The sequence below is a fragment of the Eubalaena glacialis genome, chromosome 2 (genome assembly GCF_028564815.1).
Source record: "Eubalaena glacialis isolate mEubGla1 chromosome 2, mEubGla1.1.hap2.+ XY, whole genome shotgun sequence".
In the NCBI taxonomy this organism is placed as follows: Eukaryota; Metazoa; Chordata; class Mammalia; order Artiodactyla; family Balaenidae; genus Eubalaena; species Eubalaena glacialis.
In genome coordinates, this window is record NC_083717.1 from 41,974,913 (window position 1) to 41,999,506 (window position 24,594).

The 24,594-nt window shown below is 41.2% G+C and overlaps 1 protein-coding gene across 1 annotated transcript in view; it reads right to left on the reverse strand.

The window, feature by feature from the left end:
* AGBL1 (AGBL carboxypeptidase 1) overlaps positions 1-2,086 on the reverse strand; it is a 728,885-nt gene extending 726,799 nt beyond the window's left edge. Inside the window, exons 1-2 of the mRNA XM_061181782.1 lie at positions 2,020-2,086; positions 239-385 (exon numbers count right to left, since the gene is read on the reverse strand). Coding sequence (XP_061037765.1) covers positions 239-362 — 124 coding nt within the window. The 5' untranslated portion in view covers positions 363-385; positions 2,020-2,086. The remainder of the gene's footprint in view (positions 1-238; positions 386-2,019) is intronic.
* Positions 2,087-24,594: the final 22,508 nt, after the last annotated feature.

Below are 24,594 nucleotides of genomic sequence, written 5' to 3' on the forward strand. Positions count from 1 at the left end.
GCCTGCTCTGGGTCCTGTCCTAAGCACCTAAGTACCTTGGATTTGCTGACATCTACGAACCTCTCCTGGACCCTCACCTTCCAGGTGAGGCTGGCGCTGGTCCTGCCATCACCACCAAGGTGTCTATACCTCCCTCTGCTCCTCCCTGTACTTCCCCACAAAAGCTTCCCAAATTGCTCTCGTGATAACATCCCCAGATGCCCTTTCAGTCATCTTTGTGTCCCAGGGGTATGGGTACCTCGTAGGCCAACTTTGGCCAGCAGCCGGAAGAGGGGCAAGAGGATGTCATAGTCTGGAGAAGCCGTCCTGGCTGTGTCCACCAGGGTCTGCAGAAGGGCTTCGCTACCACCCTTGCTGATCATGTAGCGAATCCTCCGGTCTGTGCCTGAGGGGGAAAGCAGAGGAGCGCTGAGCCTCAAACAACTACCCTCATTTCCTTGGAACAGGAAGCAGACCTCACAGCTAGAGACAGAGCAAGGATTGGTTCATTTCACCCCAGAAATGAAAATTGTGGAGTTCTTGAAGCAACTTGTGTAAAGGTGTGCTATTAGATAAGGGGCCAGGGTTGTGGGGTGGGGGTGGGGTGTGAAATGGAGAAATAATGGAATATTTCTGAACTTGCAGCAGCTGTAATAAACGGAGCCTAAAATCTACTTTCCTGAGAATCTATTAAGTCTCAGTGTATGTGTGCACTTGTGTTGCATGTATAGAAATATGCATATAGGCTTATGTATAATCATATACTCAATTAAAGAGGGATCAGTATCCCCTCAGCTATAGGTTTGAATCATCTACAAGAGGGTTTGGTTTGATAGCTTATCTGGAATAATTTCATGGATGGTGTTAATGATTATTTGGTGCTGGCCTTCAGTAACAGATGTGCGGGAAATATGGAAACAACCAGAATAATCCCTTGAGAAACAAACATCTAATCATATGTCTAGGGAGTTTGAAGAGGGTCTGGGGCTAGGGTAAGGTATATTGGTCTTTCTACCTAAGAATAGTTTTAAACATCTTGCCCCAGGACAAGCTCAAAAGCAGTGATTACATTTCAACTTGGAAGGGGACCCATGTGATTCTCTATACACTTGGACAAAGGTGGCCAACAGGGTGGGAGATTATTAGCAAAGAAGACCCTCTGATTTTTCATCCTGTACTAAAGGGGCAATAATCAGTACCTATTTCAGAAGGAGAACTCCAAGGTTTCATTCTAAGAGTTCCAGACACCACTGGACAAATTGAAGGTGGAACTATCACAGAGGACAAGTGGTCTTCACCTAAAGAGGGTACCTCACGCAGAAGAAGGGAAGTCACCCTGCCATTGGAGGGCAGCACAGCCTATGGAAAAACCTCAGTATGAGTGGACCCTTCCTCCTGAATCTGTAACCTGAGGGTTTGTGGCTTTGGAGCGACATTCACTTTGGTATTGTCTGTTTGGTGATAATACGTCTTTCTAATGCAATGTGACTGGCTACATAGAAGTGAAAACTGAGTAAATGTTGGAATGTCCAAGAAGCTGTGTTTTCCAAGACCCTCACATGGAAATGAGCTAACAGAGGCGTGCCCCAGTTAACTCAGTTGATGCCAATATAGTCACCTCTGTTATCTTATCTCTGAAAATGTAGTGGCTGACCACTCTGCTAAGTCCAGCTCCTGCCTCATCTTCCTGTCTCCACTGGACATATGAAGGGAGCTGCCAATACCTGGCTCTCTAAATGGGCCACGATGAGGGAAGCAGGGGAGGCAACAGGTTGAATTGCTGAGGGCTGGAGGTCCTTGGCCCCAGAAATGAAGTATCATAGAATCATCACCAAGAGTCTAATTCCCTCCTAAGTTTGGATCACCGTAGGGTGAGTGACAAGACTGAAGAGCCCAAAGTACAACCATCCCATGGTGATTCTGTCTCTCACAGAAAACTTGAGCTGGAGCAAACCCCCAGGCTACATAGGTCCCTGGGAGACACCACAGCTGCATGCCTCCATGTCCACCATACAAGGGATGAAGGCATGGCTTACTCACCAACGGAAAGCAGATCTCCGAGGACCTGGAGGATGGTCAGGGTGGACTCCCTGTCAGAGGAGCTCTGCAATGAAAGCACAGGCAGCCATTTTTAAGAGGAAGGTGAGGGTATAGCCACTATGGAGAACAGTATGGAGGTTCCTTAAAGTTACCATATGATCCAGCAATCCCACTCCTGGGCATACATCCAGAAAAGATGAAAACTCTAATTTGAAAAGATACATGCACCCGAATGTTCATTACAGCACTATTTACAATAGCCAGGACATAGAAGCAACCTAAATGTCCAGATGAATGGATAAAGAAGATGTGTTACATATATACAATGGAATATTACTCAGTCATAAAAAATAATGAAATAATGCCATTTGCAGCAACATGGATGGACCTAGAGATTATCATGCTAAGTGAAGTAAGTCTGACAGAGAAAGACATATATCATATGATATAACTTATATGTGGAATCTAAAAAAAATTATTCAAATGAACTTATTTACAAAACAGAAATAGACTCGCAGACATAGAAAACAAACTTATGGTTACCAAAGGGGAAAGGTGGGGGGAAAGATAAATTGGGAGTTTGGGATTGACATGTACACACTACTATATATAAAATAGATAACCAACAAGGACCAACTGTATAACACAGGGAATTGTACTTAATATTCTGTAATAACCTAAATGGGAAAAGAATTTGAAAAAGAATAGATAAATGTATATGTATAACTGAATCACTTTGCTGTACACCTGAAACTAACACAACATTGTAAGTCAACTATACTCCAACATAAAGTAAAAATTAAAAAAAAGAAGGAAGGCAAAAGAAAGGAGGCGGCATGGTCAGGGTACTCATGGGAATGGCAGGGCTGTGTTTCCTTCCATTGAGAAAGACCTCTTGAAATAAGAAATGGTTGAAGGGTTGTTCCTTAAATAATGACTATGAGGGGACTCACTGAGTTAAGGTCTCAGGGGTTCTGCCACCATATTTAGACTTCAGGACCCTTCTTTGGGGACCCATTTTTTTAGTAACATCAGCAAGATGGGCAAGAGAATAAACATTGATAATTTATGCAGAAACAGCAAATGAAAGGAGCTTTGTGGGCCAAGTTAGCATAGTTCTCACTTATTTCAGGAGGCTTGGATTATTGTTAAATGCAGGGCAAACAGCAGAAACAGAAACCCACTAAAATGTTCCGATGGAAAGAGTTCCCTGACTGACAAGGATGAATTTTTATTTTCTAAAGAGGCACCTAGGGTAGCACCAAATCACATGATATAGATGCTCTATGGGATGCTTGCAACGCTTGACACTCTACCCTTTGTTATACAGAAGAAGACACTGAGATTCAGAGGGAGGGAGGATTATTCAAGTCCTCTGTGGTACCCACAGAGAAAAACCCAAAGTTACAGCCCAGGCCAGATTCCCAAAAATCAGGCCAGTGTTTGTTGCGCTGTAATATGCTAATTTTCTAGATCACAAGAACTTATTTGTCTACTAGTTGCAAGTTTGTACCTATAAACAACACCTCTCCAAATCCCCCACTCCAGCCCTTGGTAACCATCATTCTACTCTCTGTTTTTGCAAGTTCAGCTTTTTTAGATTTCATATATCAGTAATATCATACAGTATTCATCTTTATCTGACTTATCTCACTGCACCTAATGCCTTCAAGATCCATCTGTGTTGTTGCAAATGGCAGGATATGCTTTTTCTCATGGCTGAATAATATTCCATTGTATGTATATGCATCTTCTTTATCCGTTCATCTGTTGAGGGCACTTAGGTTGCTTCCATATCTTGGCTATTATGAAAAATGCTGCAGTGCACATGGGTGTGCAGATTTCTCTTCCAGACACTGCTTTCAATTCCTTTGTATATATAGCCAGGAGTCCTATCTTACACCACTCACAAAAATTAACTTGAAATAGATCAAAGGTTTTTTTTTTTTTTTTAGTTTTTGGCCCCACTGCATGTGGGATCCTAGTTCCCCAACCAGGGATTGAACCCACAGCCCCTGCATTTGAAGTGTGAAATCTTAACCACTGGACCTCGACGGAAGTCCCAGATCAAAGATTAAAACCTAAGACGTGAAACCATAAAACTCCTAGAAGGGAGGAGACCTTCAAGATGTTGGAGGAGTCAGACGTGGAGATCACCGTCCTCCCCACAAATACATTAGAAATACATCTACATGTGGAACAACTCCTACAGAACACCTACTGAATGCTGGCAGAAGACCTCAGACTTCACAAAAGGCAAGAGACTCCCCACGTACCTGGGTAGGGCAAAAGAAAAAAAGAAAAAACAAACACAAAAGAATAGGGATGGGACCTGCACCTCGGGGAGGGAGCTGTGAAGGAGGAAAAGTTTCCACACACTAGGAAGTCCCTTCACTAGTGGAGATGGGGGGTGGCAAGGGGGAACCTTCAGAGTCACGGAGGAGAGTGCAGCAATAGGGGTGCAGAGGGCAAAGCAGAGAGATTCCCACACAGAGGATCAGTGCCGACCAGCACTCACCAGCCCAAGAAGCTTGTCTGCTCAACCACCAGGGCGGGTGGGGGCTGGGAGCTGAGGCTCGGGCTTCGGAGGTCAGACCCCAGGGAGAGGACTGGGGTTGGCTGCGTGAACACAGCCTGAAGGGGTTAGCGCACCACAGCTAACCGGGAGGGAGTCCGGGAAAAAGTCTGGAACTGCCTAAGAGGCAAGAGACCATTGTTTCACAGTGTGAAAGGAGAGAGGATTGAGAGCACTGCCTAAACAAACTCCAGAGACGGGCGTGAGCCGAGGCTTTCAGCGCGGACCCCAGAGACGGGCATGAAACGCTAAGGCTGCTGCTGCCGCCACCAAGAAGCCTGTGTGCAAGCACAGGTCACTCTCCACACCTCTCCTCCCAGGAGCCTGTGCAGCCCGCCACTGCCAGGGTCCTGTGATGCAGGGACAACTTCCCCGGGAGAATACACGGCGCGCCTCAGGCTGTTGCAATGTCATGCTGGCCTCTGCCGCTGCAGGCTCGCTCCGCATCCGTACCCCTTCCTCCCCCCGGCCTGAGTGAGCCAGAGCCCCCTAATTGGCTGCTACTTTAACCCCGTCCTGTCTGAGTGAAGAACAGATGCCCTCAGGTGACCTACAAGCAGAGGCGGGGCCAAATCCAAAGCTGAACCCCAGGAGCTGTGCAAACAAATAAGAGAAAGGGAACTCTCTCCCAGCAGCCTTAGGAGCAGAGGGTAAAATCCCCACAATCAACTTGATGTACCTGCATCTGTGGAATACCTGAATAGACAATGTATCATCCCAAAATTGAGGTGGTGGACTTTGGGAGCAACTGTAGACTTGGGGTTTGATTTCTGCATCTAATTTGTTTTTGGTTTTATGTTTGTGTTAGTTTAGTATTTAGAGTTTATTATCATTGGTAGATTTGTTTATTGATTTCTTTGCTCTCTTATTGTTTTTATATAGATATATATTGTTTTTTCCTTTTCCTATTTTTGTGAGTGTGTATGTATATGCTTCTTTCTGTGATTTTATCTGTATAGCTTTGCTTTTACCATTTGTCCTAGGGTTTTGTCTGTCCATTTTTTTTAGTACAGTTTTTAGCACTTATTATCATTGGTGGATTTATTTTTGCTTCAGTTGCTCTTTTCTTTATTTATTTTTTCATTATTTTTTAAGTTTTTACTTTTTAATAATTTTTTTAATTTTTAATTTCAATAACTTTATTTTATTATATTTTATTTTTTTCTTTCTTACCTTCTTTTTTTTAATCCCTTTTCTTCTGAGCTGTGTGGCTGACAGGGTCTTGGTGCTCTGGCCGGGTGTCAGGCTTGTGCCTCTGAGGTGGGAGAGCTGAGTTCAGGACATTGGTCCACCAGAGACCTCCTGGCTACATGTAATATCAAACTGCGAAAGATCTCCCAGAGATCTCCATCTCAATGCTAAGACCCAGCTCCACCCAATGACCAGCAAGCTACAGTGCTGGACACCCTATGCCAAAAAACTATCAAGACAGTAACACAACCCCACCCATTAGCAGAGAGGCTGCCTGAAATCATAAGGTCACAGACACCCCAAAACACACCACTGGATATGGTCCTACCACCAGAAAGACAAGATCCAGCCTCATCCACCAGAACACAGGCACCAGTCCCCTCCACCAGGAAGCCTACCCAACCCACTGAACTAACCTTAGCCACTGGGGGCAGACATCAAAAAACAATGGGAACTACGAACCTGCAGCCTGCGAAAAGGAGACCTCAAACACAGTAAGTTAGCAAAATGAGAAGAAAGAGAAACACACAGCGGATGAAGGAGCAAGGTAAAAACCCACCAGACCAAACAAATGAAGAGGAAATAGGCAGTCTACCTGAAAAAGAATTCAGAGTAATGACAGTAAAGATGATCCAAAATCTTGGAAATAGAATGGAGAAAATACAAGAAACATTTAACAAGGATGTAGAAGAACTAAAGAGCAAACAAACAATGATGAACAACACAATAAATGATATTAAACATTTTCTACAAGGAATCAATAGCAGAATAACTGAAGCAGAAGAATGGATAAGTGACCTGGAAGATAAAATGTCTCAGAGACATCTGGGACATTAAACTCACCAACATTCGAATTATAGAGGTCCCAGAAGAAGAAGAGAAAAAGAAAGGACCTGAGAAAATATTTGAAGAGATTATAGTTGAAAACTTCCCTAATATGGGAAAGGAAATAGTCAATCAAGTCCAGGAAGCATAGAGAGTCCCATACAGGATAAATCCAAAGAGAAACACACCAAGACACATATTAATCAAACTATCAAAAATCAAATACAAAGAAAAAATATTAAAAGCAGCAAGGGAAAAACAACAAATAACATACAAAGGAAACCACATAAGGTTAACAGCTGATCTTTCAGCAGAAACTCTGCAAGCCAGAAGGGAGTCGCAGGACATATTTAAAGTGATGAAGGGAAAAATCTAAAACCTAGATTACTCTACCAGCGAGGATCTCATTCAGATTCAATGGAGAAATTAAAACCTTTACAGACAAGCAAAAGCTAAGAGAATTGAGCACCACCAAACCAGCTTTACAACAAATGCTAAAGGAACTTCTCTAAGCAGGAAACACAAAAGAAGGAAAAGACATACAATAACAACCCAAAACAATTAAGAACATGGTAATAGGAACATACATACTGATAACTACCTTAAATGTAAATGGATTAAATGCTCCAAACAAAAGACATAGACTGGCTGAATGGATACAAAAACAAGACCCGTATACATGCTGTCTACAAGAGACCCACATCAGACCTAGGGACACATACAGACTAAAAGTGAGGGGATGGAAAATGATATTCCATGCAAATGGAAATCAAAAGAAAGCTGGAGTAGCAACACTCATATCAGACTACATAAACTTTAAAATAAAGACTATTACAAGAGACAAAGAAGGACACTACATAACGATCAAGGGGTCAATCCAAGAAGAAGATATAACAATTGTAAATATTTACGAACCCAATATAGGAGCACCTCAAAACATAAGGCAAATGCTAACAGCCATAAAAGGGGAAATCAACAGTAATACAATCATACTAGGGGATTTTAACACCCCACTTTCACCAATGGACAGATCATCCAAAATGAAAATAAATAAGGAAACACAAGCTTTATATAATACATTAAACAAGATGGACTTAATTGATATATATAGCACATTCAATCCAAAAACAGCAGACTACGCTTTCTTCTCAAGTGTGCACAGAACATTCTCCAGGATAGATCATATCTTGGGTCACAAGTCAAGCCTCAGGAAATTTAAGAAAATTGAAATTATATCAAGCATTTTTTCTGACCACAATGCTATGAGACTAGATATCAATTACAGGAAAAAACTTAAAAAATACAAACTCATGGAGGCTAAACAATACACTACTAAATAACCAAGAGATCACTGAAGAAATCAAAGAGGAAATCAAAAAATCTCTAGAAAAAATGACAATGAAAACCCGATGATGCTAAATCTATGGGATGCAGCAAAAGCAGTTCTAAGCTGGAAGTTTATAGCAATACAATCCTACCTTAAGAAACAAGAAACATCTCAAATAAACAACCTAACCTTACACCTAAAGCAATTAGAGAAAGAAGAACAAAACAACCCCAAATTTAGCAGAAGGAAAGAAATCATAAAGTTCAAATCAGAAATAAATGAAAAAGAAATGAAGGAAACGATAGCAAAGATCAATAAAACTAAAAGCTGGTTCTTTGAGAACATAAACAAAATTGATAAATCATTAGCCAGACTCATCAAGAAAAAAAGGGAGATGACTCAAATCAATACAGTGAGAAATGAAAAAGGAGAAGTAACCACTGACACTGCAGAAATACAAAGGATCATGAGAGATTACTACAAGCAACTATATGCCAGTAAAATGGACAACCTGGAAGAAATGGACAAATTCTTAGAAAAGCACAACCTTCTGAGACTGAACCAGGAAGAAACAAAAAATGTGAACAGACCAATCACAAGCACTGAAATTGAGACTGTGATTAAAAATCTTCCAACAAACAAAAGCGCAGGACCAGACTGCTTCACAGGCAAATTCTATCAAACAATTAGAGAAGAGCTAACACCTATCCTTCTCAAACGCTTCCAAAATATAGCAGAGGGAGGAACTCTCTCAAACTCATTCTACGAGGCCACCATCACCCTGATACCAAAACCAGACAAAGTTGTCACAAAGAAAGAAAACTATAGGCCAATATCACTGATGAACATAGATGTAAAAATCCTCAACAAAATACTAGCAAACAGAATCCAACAGCACATTAAAAGGATCATAATCATACACCATGATCAAGTGGGGTTTACCCCAGGAATGCAAGAGTTCTTCAATATATGCAAATCAATCAATGTGATAAATCATATTAACAAATTGAAGGAGAAAAACCATATGATCATCTCAAAAGATGGAGAAAAATCTTTTGACAAAATTCAACACCTATTTATGGTAAAAACCCTCCAGAAAGTAGGCATAGAGGGAACTTACCTCATCATAATAAAGGCCATATGTGACAAACCCACAGCCAACATCGCTCTCAATGGTGAAAAACTGAAACCATTTCCTCTAAGATCAGGAACAAGACAAGGTTGCCCACTCTCACCACTATTATTCAACATAGTTTTGGAAGTTTTAGCCACAACAATCAGAGAAGAAAAAGAAATAAAAGGAATCCAAATCAGAAAAGAAGAAGTAAAGCTGTCACTGTTTGCAGATGACATGGTACTATACATAGAGAATCCTAAAGATGCTACCAGAAAACTACTAGAGCTAATCAATGAATTTGGTAAAGTAGCAGGATACAAAATTAATGCACAGAAATCTCTTGCATTCCTATACACTAATGATGAAAATTCTGAAAGAGGAATTAAGGAAACACTCCCATAACAATTGGAACAAAAAGAATAAAATACTTAGGAATAAACCTAACTAAGGAGACAAAAGACCTGTATGTAGAAAACTGTAAGACACTGATGAAAGAAATTAAAGATGATATAAACAGATGGAAAGATATACCATGTTCTTGGATTGGAAAAATCAACATTGTGAAAAGGACTATACTACCCAAAGCAATCTACAGATTCAATGCAATCCCTATCAACCTACCAATGACATTTTTCACAGAACTAGAACAAAGAATTTCACAATTTGTATGGAAATACAAAAGACACTGAATAGCCAAAGCAATCCTGAGAAAGAAAAACGGAGCTGGAGGAATCAGGCTCCCTGACTTCAGACTATACTACAAAGCTACAGTAAGCAAGACAGTATGGTACTGGCACAAAAACAGAAATATAGATCAATGGAACAGGATAGAAAGCCCAGAGATAAATCCACACACCTGTGGTCAACTAATCTATGACAAAGGAGGCAAGGATATACAGTGGAGAAAAGACAGCCTCTTCAATAAGTGGTGCTGGGAAAACTGGACAGCTACATGTAAAAGAATGAAATTAGAACACTCCCTAACACCATACACAAAAATAAACTCAAAATGGATTAAAGACCTAAATGTAAGGCCAGACACTATAAAACTCTTAGAGGAAAACATAGGCAGAACACTCTATGACATAAATCACAGCAAGATCCTTTTGACCCACCTCTTAGAGAAAGGGAAATAAAAACAAAAATAGACAAATGGGACCTAATGAAACCTAAAAGCTTTTGCACAGCAAAGGAAACCATAAACAAGATGAAAAGACAGCCCTCAGAATGGGAGAAAATATTTGCAAATGAAGCAACTAACAAAGGATTAATCTCCAAAATTTACAAGCAGCTCATGCAGCTCAATATCAGAAAAACAAACAACCCAATCCAAAAATAGGCAGAAGACCTAAATAGACATATCTCTAAAAAGATATACAGATTGTCAACAAACACTTGAAAGGATGCTCAACATCATTAATCATTAGAGAAATGTAAATCAAAATTGCGATGAGTTATCACCTCACACCAGTCAGAATGGCCATCATCAGAAAATCTACAAACAATAAATCCTGTAGAGTATGTGGAGAAAAGGGAACCCTCTTGCCCTGTTGGTGGGAATGTAAATTAATACAGCCACTATGGAGAACACTATGGAGGTTCCTTAAAAAACTAAAAATAGAACTACCATACAACCCAGCAATTCCACTACTGGACATATACCCTGAGAAAAACATAATTCAAAAAGAGTCAGCTACCACTATGTTCATTGAAGCTCTATTTACAATAGCCAGGACATGAAAGCAACCTAAGTGTCCACCGACAGATGAATGGATAAAGAAGATGTGGCACATATATACAATGGAAAATTACTCAGCTATAAAAAAAAACTGAAATTGAGTTATTTGTAGTGAGGTGGATGGACCTAGAGTCTGTCATACAGAGTGAAGTAAGTCAGAAAGAGAAAAACAAATACCGTATGCTAACACATATGTATGGAATCTAAAAAAAAAAAAGGTTCTGGAAAACCTAGGGACAGGACAGGAATAAAGATGCAGACGTAGAGAATGGACTTGAGGACATAGGGAGGGAGAAGGGTAAGTTGGGATGAAGTGAGAGAGTGGCATGGACATATATACACTACCAAATGTAAAATAGAAAGCTAGTGGGAAGCAGGTACATAGCACAGGGAGATCAGCTCAGTGCTTTGTGACCACCTAGAGGGGTGGGATAGGGAAGGTGAGATTGAGACACAAGAGAGAGGAGATATGGGGATGTATGTATATGTATAGCTGATTCACTTTGTTATACAGCAGAAACTAACACACCATTGTAAAGCAATTTTACTCCAATAAAGATGTAAAAAAAAAAAAAAAAAAACTCCTAGAAGAAATTATAGGGAAAATATCCCCGACGTTAGTCTTGGCAATGATTTCTTTGGTAAGACACCAAAAGCACTGGCAACAAAAACTAAAATAAACAAGTGAGACTATATTAAACTGAAGAGGTTTTGCACAGCAAGGGAAAGAATCAACAGATTGAAAAGGCAACAGAATGGGAGGAAATATTCACAAACCATATGTCTGATAAGGGACTAATATCCAAAATATATTAAGAATTCATACAACTCAATAACAAAAAAGGCAAATAATTCAATTAAAAATGGGCAACAGACCTGAATAGACATTTCCTAAAGAAGACATACAAATGGCCAATAGTTATATGAAAAGGTGCTCAACATCACTAATCATCAGGGAAATGCAAATCACAACCACAATGAGATACGACCTCACACCTGCTACATGACTTTTATCAAAAAGACAAGAGATAACAAATGTTGGCAAAGTTGTGGAGAAAAAGGAACCCTAATGTGCTATTTTTTTAGATATGTTATTTAAGGCAAAGCTTTCTTTTAAATCTTCCCATAAGTAAGTCTCATGTTCCTCATCGGCTTCAAAGACCTCAATAACTCCCCATGACGTATAAGATAAAGTCATGACTCTATCATGATAGAGCTGATAGTTTTGACGGGGTTTCCAAAGCTCCCCATGATCTTTTCTTGGTTATCTCTCCAGCTTCATTATTCATTACAACACCCCTGCACAAATACATGCTTCATCAACATGGAATTACTTATAATTTCCTGCTCAAACCATGTAATTTCTTGCCTCTGTACCTTTGATCATGCCAGTGTCTTTTCCTGAAGCCTAGTCAATGCCAGCTCATCCTTCAAGTGCACTATTACTCCCATAAGTTTCCATTCCCACCCACAAGGCTGGGTTTGGAGCCCGCTTTGTCTCCACATCATTCTGTGCCATTCTGACAGCATCCATACCACATGGCATTGGCAGCAGGGTACAATCTTGCTTCCCACCCCACCCCCACTAGATATTAATCCTTAAAGAAAGGCCCAATTATTGTGTATATTGTATGCCCAGCACCTGGAACTGGGGCTGTTCCAGAGAAAAGTGTGCAATAAATATTTTTCAGAATCGAACCAAACTGAACCATAAAGGACTCCAAGGAGCCATGAAGTCCAACATCACATCCCTAGGCAGAGTGGTGCTTATACTTTCTTCAATTCCAGGCTTAAGATCCTCTAAGAAGTCACACTTTAAAACCCCAGCAAAGGCCAGGGCTAGGGTGAGGCAAGTGAGACACTAGCTTGGGCACAAATTTTTAAATTTAAAATGCAGTAATTAAGATAATAGTGTAATGCTATATTTTTCCACATCAAATAAGGCAAAGGAAAAAAATCCATGATGAACAAAATACCAAAATTTAACACTTTAACTCATCTTCCAGGTGTGATGAGACATCTGGGGATCCCTAGGCACTTGATGTCTACACTTACCCAGGAAAAGACTTGGGTTTGCTCTGAGAGCTTCTCCACTGGGAGCTGTGGCCTAACGAGGGCAGGCTCAGCATATACTTTTCTGGTGCCTCCCATCACAGCTGCACTGGACACTAACCGAAGGCACATTCTTTTGAGTCCCCAAGTCTGAGCCACCCTCCAGCAAATGTCATCCCTAGCTGTGCACCATGTCAGTGCTCCCCGCCCCTCCTTCGTCTCGCAAAATCTGGGAACAGGAACCAAGGAGCAGGGCAGCAACGGATCTATCATCCTGGGGAGTTTGCTAGCCTTAGGTTCTGGTACCAATTCCAATTTCCAGAGCATCAACAAACAATGCTCTGGACACCATCTGGGTGTCCTACGATTCAACTGCATTCTGACATTACTTACCCAGAGATAACATCAGAGTCCACTGGTTAAGGGTTCAGTCCCGCAAGATTGCCCTCCCCCACTTCAGACTCCAGTGGCAAATCTGGATTGTTACCTGTCCTTCTGACCAACGAACTCATTATATATTAGAGGTTCCAATGATCCCCTCTAACTCAGGTTCTTACCTGTACTTCGATCGACTGGCTATAAATTAAAGATTCCCACAACCGACCTCCTCCTTGGGTTTGATTAGTTTGTTAAAGGTACTCACTGAACTCAGAGAAACATTTCACTTTTTGGATTGCCAGTTTATTATAAAATAATATAACTCAGGAACAGCCAGATGTAAGAGATGCACGGGGCAAGGTATGGGGAATGGGCACAGAGTTTCCATGCCCTCTCCAGGAGCACCACTCTCCCAGCACCTCCACATGTTCACCAACCTGGAAGCTCTCTAAACCCCATCCTTTGAGTTTTCATGGAGGTTTCCTTACATAGTCTATAGATTCAACTTCTGGGTCTTCTACCTACCCGGGAGGTGAGGGGGACTTGGGGTGTGCTGGGGAGCCAGGGGGACAGACTGAAAGTCCCAACCATCTAATCACATGGTTGGTTCTCCTGGCAACTAGCTCCCACCCTTAGGTGTGGTCCAAAAGTCAACTCATTAACTTAACAAAAGACAACTTTATTGCTCTCATCACTTAGGACATTCCAAGGGTTTGAGGAGCTCTGTGCCAGAAACAGGAGGAAGACCAAATAGATATTTCTTACTATAAATCACAATATCACAGCAGGACTCCAGCCCTTTGAAAATGGACCCAAGGATGGCTCACAGTAGAAAACAAAGTCCCTGGAATGGTGTCCCTGGTCAGCACTGATGTTTCTGGATCCATCTGCAGGACCCCCCCATAACTGCTCTTCTTTCTGAGAAGAGAGAGGGGGATAAGCGACAAAAGCAAGGCTGCGCAATATTGTGTAACTTGCTAAATGCAGGATTCATTAGTTAATTGTGAATAATGAGCAAGGAAAGGGAAAATAAGAGAGGAAATGGAGGGATGAGAAAGAAGGAAAGAAAAAAAGGGAGAGAGAAAAACCAATAAAGTAGAAACTGATTGAAGAGGGATGAAAGATCCACGTTTAATTTCCTTTCATTCAATTATTCATGCATTCATCCTGCAAACGTTCATTGGAAATCATCTATGTTCCAGTCACCAGGCTGGGAAACAAACTGATGGAAACAATCTGCCTTCATGGGGCTCCAGGCCTGGCTGAGGTGAACAGCTGGCAGACAGTTAGGACCCAGGATGGTTAAGGACTGTGAAAAAGGTAAGCATCGATGCTAGAAGAATCGAGGGAAGGAGCATTTAACCCAGCCAGGTCCATGAGTGATAAATCTGGGAAACCAGGCAGAAGCGGGGTGGGGGGAGAGTTCCAGCTGTGTTACAGCCCTGTGTACTCAGAGAGAAGCATGATGGAGCATGGCGACCTTGGGGGATGAAATTGCTTCCAGCATGAAGCAGATGGTGAAGGGAATTGTGAATGTCTGTGGGCAAGAACTAGGTCTTACTCATCTCTGCATTCCCATCTCCTAAGGTGTAATAGATAATCAGTATATTTTATTAGATTAATTTATCCAGCTAAGGAATTGCCTGCTTTTAGTACAATGCCCACTAATGCTCCCTGAGAACAAGCACAGTCTTCTAGGCTTCTGTTGTACCTGCCAGCAGGGATATAGATCTGAGCATACAGAATGTACTATATCACTGCCCCTAGATTGGTTTGACCTGTGGCCAACATAGTCGGCTGCACACACACGAGCTGTTCCTCTGTAATTGCTTCCCAGAAAACCCCATTTGTTTCAAGCACAGGGCAGCAGCGTGCTGATGGAAGATGCACATTCTACTCTCCCCTGCCCAGGGAATGGGTCTCAGTTCATCTCCTCTAAGTCTTTCTCCTTTTCCTACGACTGGTTTAGAGGTGAGGATGAGCCCAGATCTGGATAAGGAAACTCAAGTAGAAGTTGGCAGAGAGATTCCAGGGATGCTTTTCCTCCAGGATTTTAAAAAGGAAAACATTAAAAACAAAAACAAACCAAAAAACCAAAAACTCTATTTCCTCGTTTTGGACATTGTTGAATGAGGACGTGACCCTGGGTCACTGGTGACCTAGTTAAGCCATCGAACCAACTCTATAAAACCACCTCCCTGTAGACTTTCAGATACATGAAATAGTAAATATTCTCACTTATAAAAGCTATATTCAGTTGGGTAGTTTGTCATAAAGAGGGAGAAAAGAAAATTTTACACCCCCACTTGCCCTCTTCCCAAGCATTAGAATCTTAATAAACAGGAAAGAAATTGATTTCACAAACTCTAGGGCCAGCCCACCTAGAGAATCCTGCCATTCCGTCAGCACTAAGAGACAGTACCGTCATACAGATGTAAAGTTCATAATGTTCTCACTCAGCTCTGAGCCAGAATCGATCAGCACAACATTTTATTTCTTTAAGTAAAAATCATGGCTATCAGTGGAGGAAAAAAAATGCTCCACAAAATCTCAACTGGCATTAATATATGCACTGCTATATTTACCAACAAATATTTTACACTACTTAGAAGAATAACACAAAGCCATTATCTCACCCACAGTAATAATAAATGAGCAATTAAAGAAGGCAGGATGTGACGTGCCTCGATTTTCTTTTAATGATCCTTTTAAATGAATCATTGAGTAATCCCCTGTTGTTTAAGACTTTCCTATAAAAAAATGGGTCTGCCTAAGCTTTCAGGGAGAGGCAGGCAGTTGGAAGAACAAACAGTGCCTTTCATAGTCTGCGGGGTTTTGAACTGCAATTTTCTCAAATACTGTTTTGAATTTGTTGCTCCCTTGCTTTGAAATCTTTGTCTCCGTGTTGCCTTCCTCCTCCTGACTCCCCGTGAAGGTATAAGACCCTTCACATCACTCAACCTTTGGAGGCTCATCTCCATCCACTCTCCCGACCCCAGTACCAAGCATGCTGACCACACAGGACCAGTCACCATGCCCCAAGTCCATCATGGGTTCCTATGCCTTCGAAGTTTTGCTCACGTTGCTTCCACTGGTGGAGTATTATTTCTCCTCCCTCTTCCTTAGCCCATGAAACCTACTTATATTTCAATTCCAAGCTCAAGTTCCCTTTCTTTACAGTTTTCCCAAATAACCTGCCTTCCTGGCACCCGTTACCCAAAACTTCCACATGTCTGCATACATTGGGCACTGCATAACTCCAGGGGGTGCCATTCTCAGGGACTATCACACAATCAGTGCCCTCTAAAGTGATGCGATGCAGTGGCCCAGTTTCTCCAAGAACAGAATTATTTGCTCTAAACATTTGATTTCCCACAATCCACTTTGCACATACTTTTATTAGAATTCTTACTAGATCCTGGTTATTTTCTTGCCTCTCTGTTTTGGTTGTCTAGGGCAGGGTAACAAACCACCCCAACACCTAATGGCTTAAAACAACAGCCTTTTTATTATATCTCTTGATTTTGTGGATAGGAAATTTGGGCAGGGCTTAGCTGGGAGATTCTTTTACTTTCCATGGTGTCAACTAAGGCCACTGGGTGGCGCTCAGCTGGCAAATGGAAAGACTGGTTTGGAGGATCTATGATGGTTTCACTTGCATGTCTGATACCTTGGCAATGATGGTATCTCCTTGGCAGGCTGAAGGACTGAGCTCACCATGGACTGTTGACCAGAACGCCTTCATGTGGCCTTTCCAGCATGACAGTCATAAGGTACTTGGACTTCTTACATGGCAGACCAAGCATTCCAAGAGAACTGGGTGGAAGTTGCAAGGCCTCTTTTGACTTAGCCTCAGAAGCCCAATCATCACCTCTGCTGCATTCTATTGGTTAATCAGGTCACCGATGATAGCCCAGATTCAAGTGGAGGGAATGAATCTCTACCTCTCAAATGGAGGAGTAGAAAAGAATTTGCAGCCATTTTTAATCTTCCATACTCCCTTTAGACTGTGAGCTCCTCTAGAGCAAGTATTTTGTCTTGTTCCCCTTGGTATCCCCAGATCCTAGCATGGCATCTTGCACAAAGGAGGCATTCGGTAAACATTCTGAATGGTATAAAATGGGATGAGATGGAATGGAAAGGAAACTTAATATGTAATCTGCCAGAGTCTTGCTATCTAATTCTCTTTGATGACAGGATTTACCTCCAAGTATATTCCAGTAGAACATTGTTACAGAAGTTTACGAGGTATGCAGCTCAAATTTTCTACCAATCCAGCAACTGAGCAAGCATTTATAGGATGCCTATCATGTGCCAAGCACTGTGTTAATGAATAGGGAACATCAATATCATCCCAGACTTAAAGTGGAGGGAAAAAAAGCATCCTGTTCCCCTTTGCCCAGTTTTCTCAAGTCTAGGCCCAATTTTACTGAACAGGCAGAAAAAAAAATTCCATCCCTATCCCATTTTGTGTAACACCCCTGATATCACTGAAATACAGTGCTTACACTCTGCTAATCTGTTCCCACAGAGGGAAGAACAAGCCCATGAAATTTTAACTCTTGGTCTCTAAAGAATAAGACAGAATCTCTTCCAAATGCATGAGCCAGGAGCACAGGACACAGCTCATAGCCCAAGAAAACCATATTGCCAAAAATAAATTTGTTCTTCAGTCATGCGGTTTGAACACTCTCTAGAAATGGTCCATTGGTTAAAGAAAAGACATTATTAAATTTGGAGTTGGTAATGAATGACAAAAGGGGGTTCTAATCACAAACTTCAATGACTAAAAATGGTTATTCTACCAAAAACGGTGACCAACAGCTCTCTATCTTCACACAAGAGGAAATAGGCAGAAGCTGAATCATTAGAAATTTAGTTTAGGTAGAAGGAAAAACTTCCCGTCAGTGTTGAGATGGGTTCAAGAGAGGTGTTTTAAAAGAGTATGGACCGAAATACCTATGAATGAAGTGAAATAAGATTTGTTTCAATATGATGGAGGTTGGGCTGGAAATAGTGGGGCATATAAATAAGGTTTGCCGTAATTACAGAAGCTGGGTGATGTGGTTTTATAATATTACAAAATAAAATAAACATTACAGAACATTACAAAATAAAATAAAATCGTATGTACTATAATGTTTTCTGTCTTAGAAGGAAACTTAAGAATAAGCAATCCCACTAGGATCTTTCCTCATAGTTCTTGGGCCCCAGAATTTGACAAATGCCCCAGTCATAGATTGGGTCTTACATAATTAATTGTTAAGAATACCAATACTCTTCCTCCCGGGTAAAAGGGTATTCATGGTCCAGCATGAGGTGAAGTTAGAATGTGGTGCATTTTTTATTCATTTGGCAAATATTGTTGAGTAGCTTCTATGTACCAGGCACTGTGTTAGGTGCCAGGAACACCACGGGTAGCATAAATATACACAGCCCCTGTCCTCATGAAACTTTCAGGCTAGTTAGAAATGCAGATATCTAAATAGTCACCCAAGGGAATGTAAACTTGCAAGTGGGGATAAGTGCCCAGGTTTATTGCGCCACATGACCATAAAATAAGGTTATTTGACATGAATCAGAAAAGGATTCCCTTAAGAAGTAACACTTAAGCCAAGAGCGGAAGAATAAGCAAGCATTAACTAGAAGCAGATTGGAGGGAAGAATGCTCAGGACAAAACAGGGCAAAGGAGAGTAGTATACAGTCGTATGGCTGGTAGAAACATGGTAAAGGTGAGGGAGATAAAGAAGGCCAGTGAAGCTGGGTAGAGAAAGGGAGGGGGATGTACTTTTAAAGGATGTACTTTTAATTCAGATAGACCTTGGTTACCATAACCTCTGTACAACTTAATTTCTTCCCCACATTATTGGACTAATCACTGTACCCAACTCATGGATACAACTGGGTTGGAAACACCATAATGGATGTAAAACGCTTAGCTGTCTGCCCAGGTCACAATAAATGTTCAATAGGCTGTTGGTAAATAAATATTGCCATGACCATGCTTAACGAATGGTGAATAAGAATAGATCTGAAGATCTTTAGAAATGCATCTTCCTGGATCAATTTTCCACCCAGATCACGATGTTCCTAATTTAGCAGGATGCTTTTAAAGAAGAGGGAAAAATAACCAAAACATATGAAAATGGTGAGGTTGTGTCCTCTGGGTAGAGACAGTTTGGAGTCCTTTATCAATGCCCAGCACACTTGTTGCCACTTGGTAAATAGCAAAGACTCTGAGTCATAGTAATAATGACAGCAATCAACAGCATCACATACTTGAGATGTTCTCTGATTTCTTTTAAATGACGTTCATTGGAAAGAAGACTGTCTCTATTTCTAGGAAGGCTGTGAAGTCTCTCCAAATCACAGTTGACAAATGACAGCACAAAACTTGCAGGTTAGAATTAAAGATTACTGAAAAGCAGTGCCAAACAGTTTTCAGCTTTTCTGAATGAATTCTAAACACAGCTAGTAAATAACACTTCCAGGTGTCTGCCACCCAAGGTTCAGTACCAAGGCTGAGGAAGTGAGTTGCTGCCTTCCTGTTCAATCAGCAGCTGTCACTCACTGCCTTGATCCTCTCTGAATGCATCAACCTCCAAAACACACAGGGAAGATTAAAAGCACTAGGACAGGGAGGCTCCATCCTGCCTCTGCAAGGCCGCTGAACCAAGCAGTTCCCAAAAACGCTAAGAAGATGCCCTTTTCGAGGTCAACCACCCAGCTAATTCTTAGCCAGCTGGTCTAAAGCACAGTCATGAAGCAAGAAAAGTTTGACTCTGGTGTCCTCATGTCTCCCATTTCAGGGACCCCATCATCTCATGGCCTTGCTCCACCACTTGGGTCCTCTCTAACCTAGTAGGTAAGGACCTTCCCCGACCCACTCTGAAAAGCCGCTTTTCAGAGATATTCTGTGCAGTTTGAAAATTAAGAACTAGGCATCGGATTATGAATTGACATCCCACGTAGGTCATAATACTATGAATATTACCATTGAGTACCCATTTTGTTTCAGATATCACTTGCTTAATCCTCATAACTATCTTGCAATTTTTTTTTGATACCATCATCTGTCTTGTGACGTTTATTTATATTTAATTGGGTTTTTTTTCTGGCCCTGCCTCATGGCATGCGAGATCTTAGTTCCCCCAACCAGGGATCGAACTCGTGCCCCCTGCAGTCCTGCAGTGGAAGCTCACAGTCCTAACCACTGGACCGCCAGGGAATTCCTCGAAACCATCTTGCAATTTTGATATCATTATTCCTACTGTCCTGGTGAGGAGATTGAGGCCAAAACAATTTGAATGATTTGCTTGAGAGTAAAATAACCTTTCTTCATATTTTCTGAATTGAGTTTTGAAAGCTAGTAAGTTTGAAAAACAATTTAGGACATTTTAAAGTCACTAAATTAATGTTTCTTTAGTGAAAACTCTCTGATTCTAGAAAACAGACTGACAATTTTAAAATATGTCTGCAAATGCTTTATCACACGTACTAAGAGGTGGAATCTATGGCCCATATCCTTGAATTTTGGCCAAGTGACTCTCATTACCAAATAGACTGTAGCAGAAGTGACACTGCTTAACTTCCAAGGACAGGCCTTAAAAAGTGATGCAGTACCTAGGCCACTGGGATCTTGGCTCTGGACCCCTGATCCACCATGTGAAAGTACTGACTACCCTAAGGCAGCCATGATGTAAGGAAGCCCAGACCATGTGGAAGGACCTATATGATACTCCGGCAGACAGCTTCCACTCAGCACTCAGCTCCATTGGGATCACTCAGCATCAGCTGTGAACCATAACAGCGAGAAATCTTGTATGTCCAGACTGGTTGAACCTTCAGATAATTGCAGCCCCAGTCAACTTCCAATGCAACACACAAGAGACACCAAGCAAGAGCTACCCTTACAGTCCTTTCCAAATTGTGAGAAAAATTAAATGTTTGTTTTAAGCCACTGAGACTGGGATCATTTGTTACACAGCAATAGTAACTGAAATGCAAACCAATTTCAAAAGTAGATCAATAGCACAGGGAGATCAGCTCGGTGGTTTGTGACCACCTAGAGGGGTGGGATAGGGAGCGTAGGAGGGAGGGAGATGCAAGAGGGAAGAGATATGGGAACATATGTATATGTATAACTGATTCACTTTGTTATAAAGCAGAAACTAACACACCATTGTGAAGCAATTATACTCTAATAAAGATGTTTAAAAAAAAAAAGTAGATCAATAAGAAGCATTGAAAATTTGATTTCTAAAAACTGAATTTGAAATGTATAACAGTTTAAAAAAAGGATCTAGACCTTTTAAATTGCAAAACATCACAAAGATTTTACAAGCTTCTTTGGCTGATTTTTGCTAGAAACTACATGATAGCAGGGAAAACATCAGACTTGGAGGAGTAGTAAACCTACTTCTAACCTAATTTTTCCATTATGACTTTAGATAAATTATTCACCTTCTCTGGCCTTTACTTGCTTTCCTCATGCTTCAACTAAGAGAACAAGAAGAGATGATTTCTCAGGTCTCTTCCAACTTTATGATCCTGTGGCATTCAATGATGTCAGACTGGGGCGAATAGAAGATCCTCATGCTAAGAGGCTAACTTTCTAATTTTGGCCTTGTGGGTCAAGAGTGGCTGCTTAAAGGTGGGTCAGACTCTGAAAATGAGGGATGAGAGAGAGAGAGAGAGAGAGATGGTATCTGTTCATTTGCTGGAAACACACCCAAGAGTCTCATAGGACAGATGTGCCCTTGGAGACCTAAGATAGGGCATGATGCTCTTCCAAAGACATCCCCCAGGATCCAGAATAATCCAGAGAGGCATGTAAAAGAGGCCAGTGTTAACTTCAGGTCAATGATCCCTGCTCTTGCCCTCACCACGCGACCTCTCCTCCCCTCTGTGAACTTAAGACAGCACTATGCCATTTTAAAAGGACAGCTCTACGTTTGGCATTTTTCCCAGGAAGAAGTAATTCTTTACCTTTCAGTTCACAGATGTCAACCTCTGGGACATGAAGATATCCCAACATTTAACTTCCAATTTCACAATTTTCTTTTAATGCCTTTCTGTCCATCCTGCCCACTCTCTCTCAAAACCTTCCACTCTGCCAACTATCTTCTCAAAAGGATCTTTCAGTGAATTAGTTTACACTAAGACAGGGTTTCTCAGACTCAGTACTATTGATACTCGGGGCCAGATAATTATTTGTTGAGGTGGGGTGGGAGTGCTGTCTTGTGCATTGTAGGATATTTAACAGTATCCCTGGTTTCTATCCAGTGGATGCCAGTGCGTAGCCCACCCTGCTCCCCAGTTGTGAAAACTGAACAACATTGCCAAATTCAAAATTGGCACTGGTCAAGAACCACTATACTAATGAATTAATGACTAATTCCTATGTAACGCGGTATCCCTCCCAGGGTATCTAATGAGAATAATGACATAAACCAAAGGAATAAATGTTTCCTTGTTTCAGGGATCAGTGAAAAGCCAAGTCAGAGAGATTTTTGGGGGCCTGGATCCTTTCGGTCATCCCACGAATTACTTCTCTCAGACAACTGTTTACTTTCTTCTTTCATTCAAAGCCAGCCCTAGATTTCTGGATCAGACATATGATCAATCAGGTTCATACATACATGTGCGGACACACACAGTTAAATAGCAAACTAGTTGAATTTAGCAGGCTTCATCCTATAGTGATTTCCACCAACTATTCAACTGCTTGAAAATAAATCAACCAACCAAGAATTAAAATAAAGGTGTGGCTTTGGTCTAGCATGGGACATTACATCTGTTTTTGAATGATTATTAATTACCATCCCTCTAGAGTCATTGGTTCTGTTATATTGAAAGAGAACATCCAGCACATTCTAGAAGGTAACGAATAAGATTCCTTCTTTGTTTTATTTCCAATATTCTCCCTGATTTGCCCATGGTTAGCTCAGTTATTGAAAGCAGTGAGTTAACATAATTGGAAGATATGTATTGGGTGGCCACTCCATGTCAGGGATGCAGCTGTAAACAAGCCAATAAGGTCTCAATTCTCACAGCTCTCTCAGACTATGAAGTGTTTGCTTAACTAAAGTTTGGTAATAGTAAGATTAGTAGACATAATGGTTATATGCCCCAGTTCCTTTCATTCTGCTGCATAAGTATAAATTGCTTCCCCAGCTCTAGTAAATGAGCTCTTTTGGCTTAAAAAGAAAGATAAGAAAAAGGCATATGGATGAGTTAGCATAAACTATATAGAAACTTCCTGCCTCTGTCAATAAAATAAGGCACAAACCTGTAAGTTTGGGTTGTAAGGAGGGGTTGGGGAACCACTACATGGAGAGGGGCAACTGCATCTCAGAGATTAATTCTCTGCTCATGGGTAGTCACCTTCCTCCCAAGCTGCTAGGACAGCATATTCCAGAATCAGGACATAAACTTTGCACATGACTCCAGCTCTTGTGTTAAAAGGAGAAGAAGTAGGTTCGGTAGATGGCTAGTGTGGCTCTGACATAGTGTAGTCTCCTCATTCTCCATTTAGGGTTTCCCAAGAGGTATGATCTCCCACCATGCCCTTGGCTGGCCTCATGCTGGGGGATGCCATGTTCCCTCCATTATGTCTAGACTTGCTAAACTATAGGCCAAAGTAAGCAAGACCAGGAGGCACTGGATTTACCATCCTGCCATCTAAGGCAATTTTCCAATTCTTATTTCCTGTATGAGGACCCACCCCATTCATGAAAGATTTACTCTGGCATCTTTCAGGAAGAACCAAAATTTCAAGCTCAATAATAAGCACATTATTATATAAGAAAAAACACAAACAGGAACAAGAAGGAGTCAGTATGTCCCACAACCTATGGCCAAGGTTGAAAACACAAAGCCCTTATACTTCTGGGTGAGTTACCTCATATAAAATAGGCATCAACAGCTAAGGGCAAAAATACCAAGGGTTAAACATTAAGAATTCCTGTAGTTCTTTCCTTATTTGAAGGCTGGAGTGCTGGTGAGCACCTCAGAAAATGCCTGTCAATACTCAGCTTTAAGTTTCTATGAAAAGCAATTACTCATCCTGTCTGAATATCATACCCTCTTGATCTCATGAGGCACTTCTCAGAAGCATTTCAAGCCACGTCATGAGCCTATTGGACCAGCTGGCCCATACTGAACACCTCTGAGGAACCTCAACTGTGATTTCCATCCTAGTAATTCTCATCTTCGAAGCAAAATGCTTCCAACCAAATATATCCAGGAATCTCAGGGCTATGTGGGCAGCTGCAATGGGAATTTGTTACAAGATTTGTTATATTAATTATAACCACAATGCAACTGCTAAACAAAAAGCAGTTTGGAAATGAATTAGTCATCCTATTTA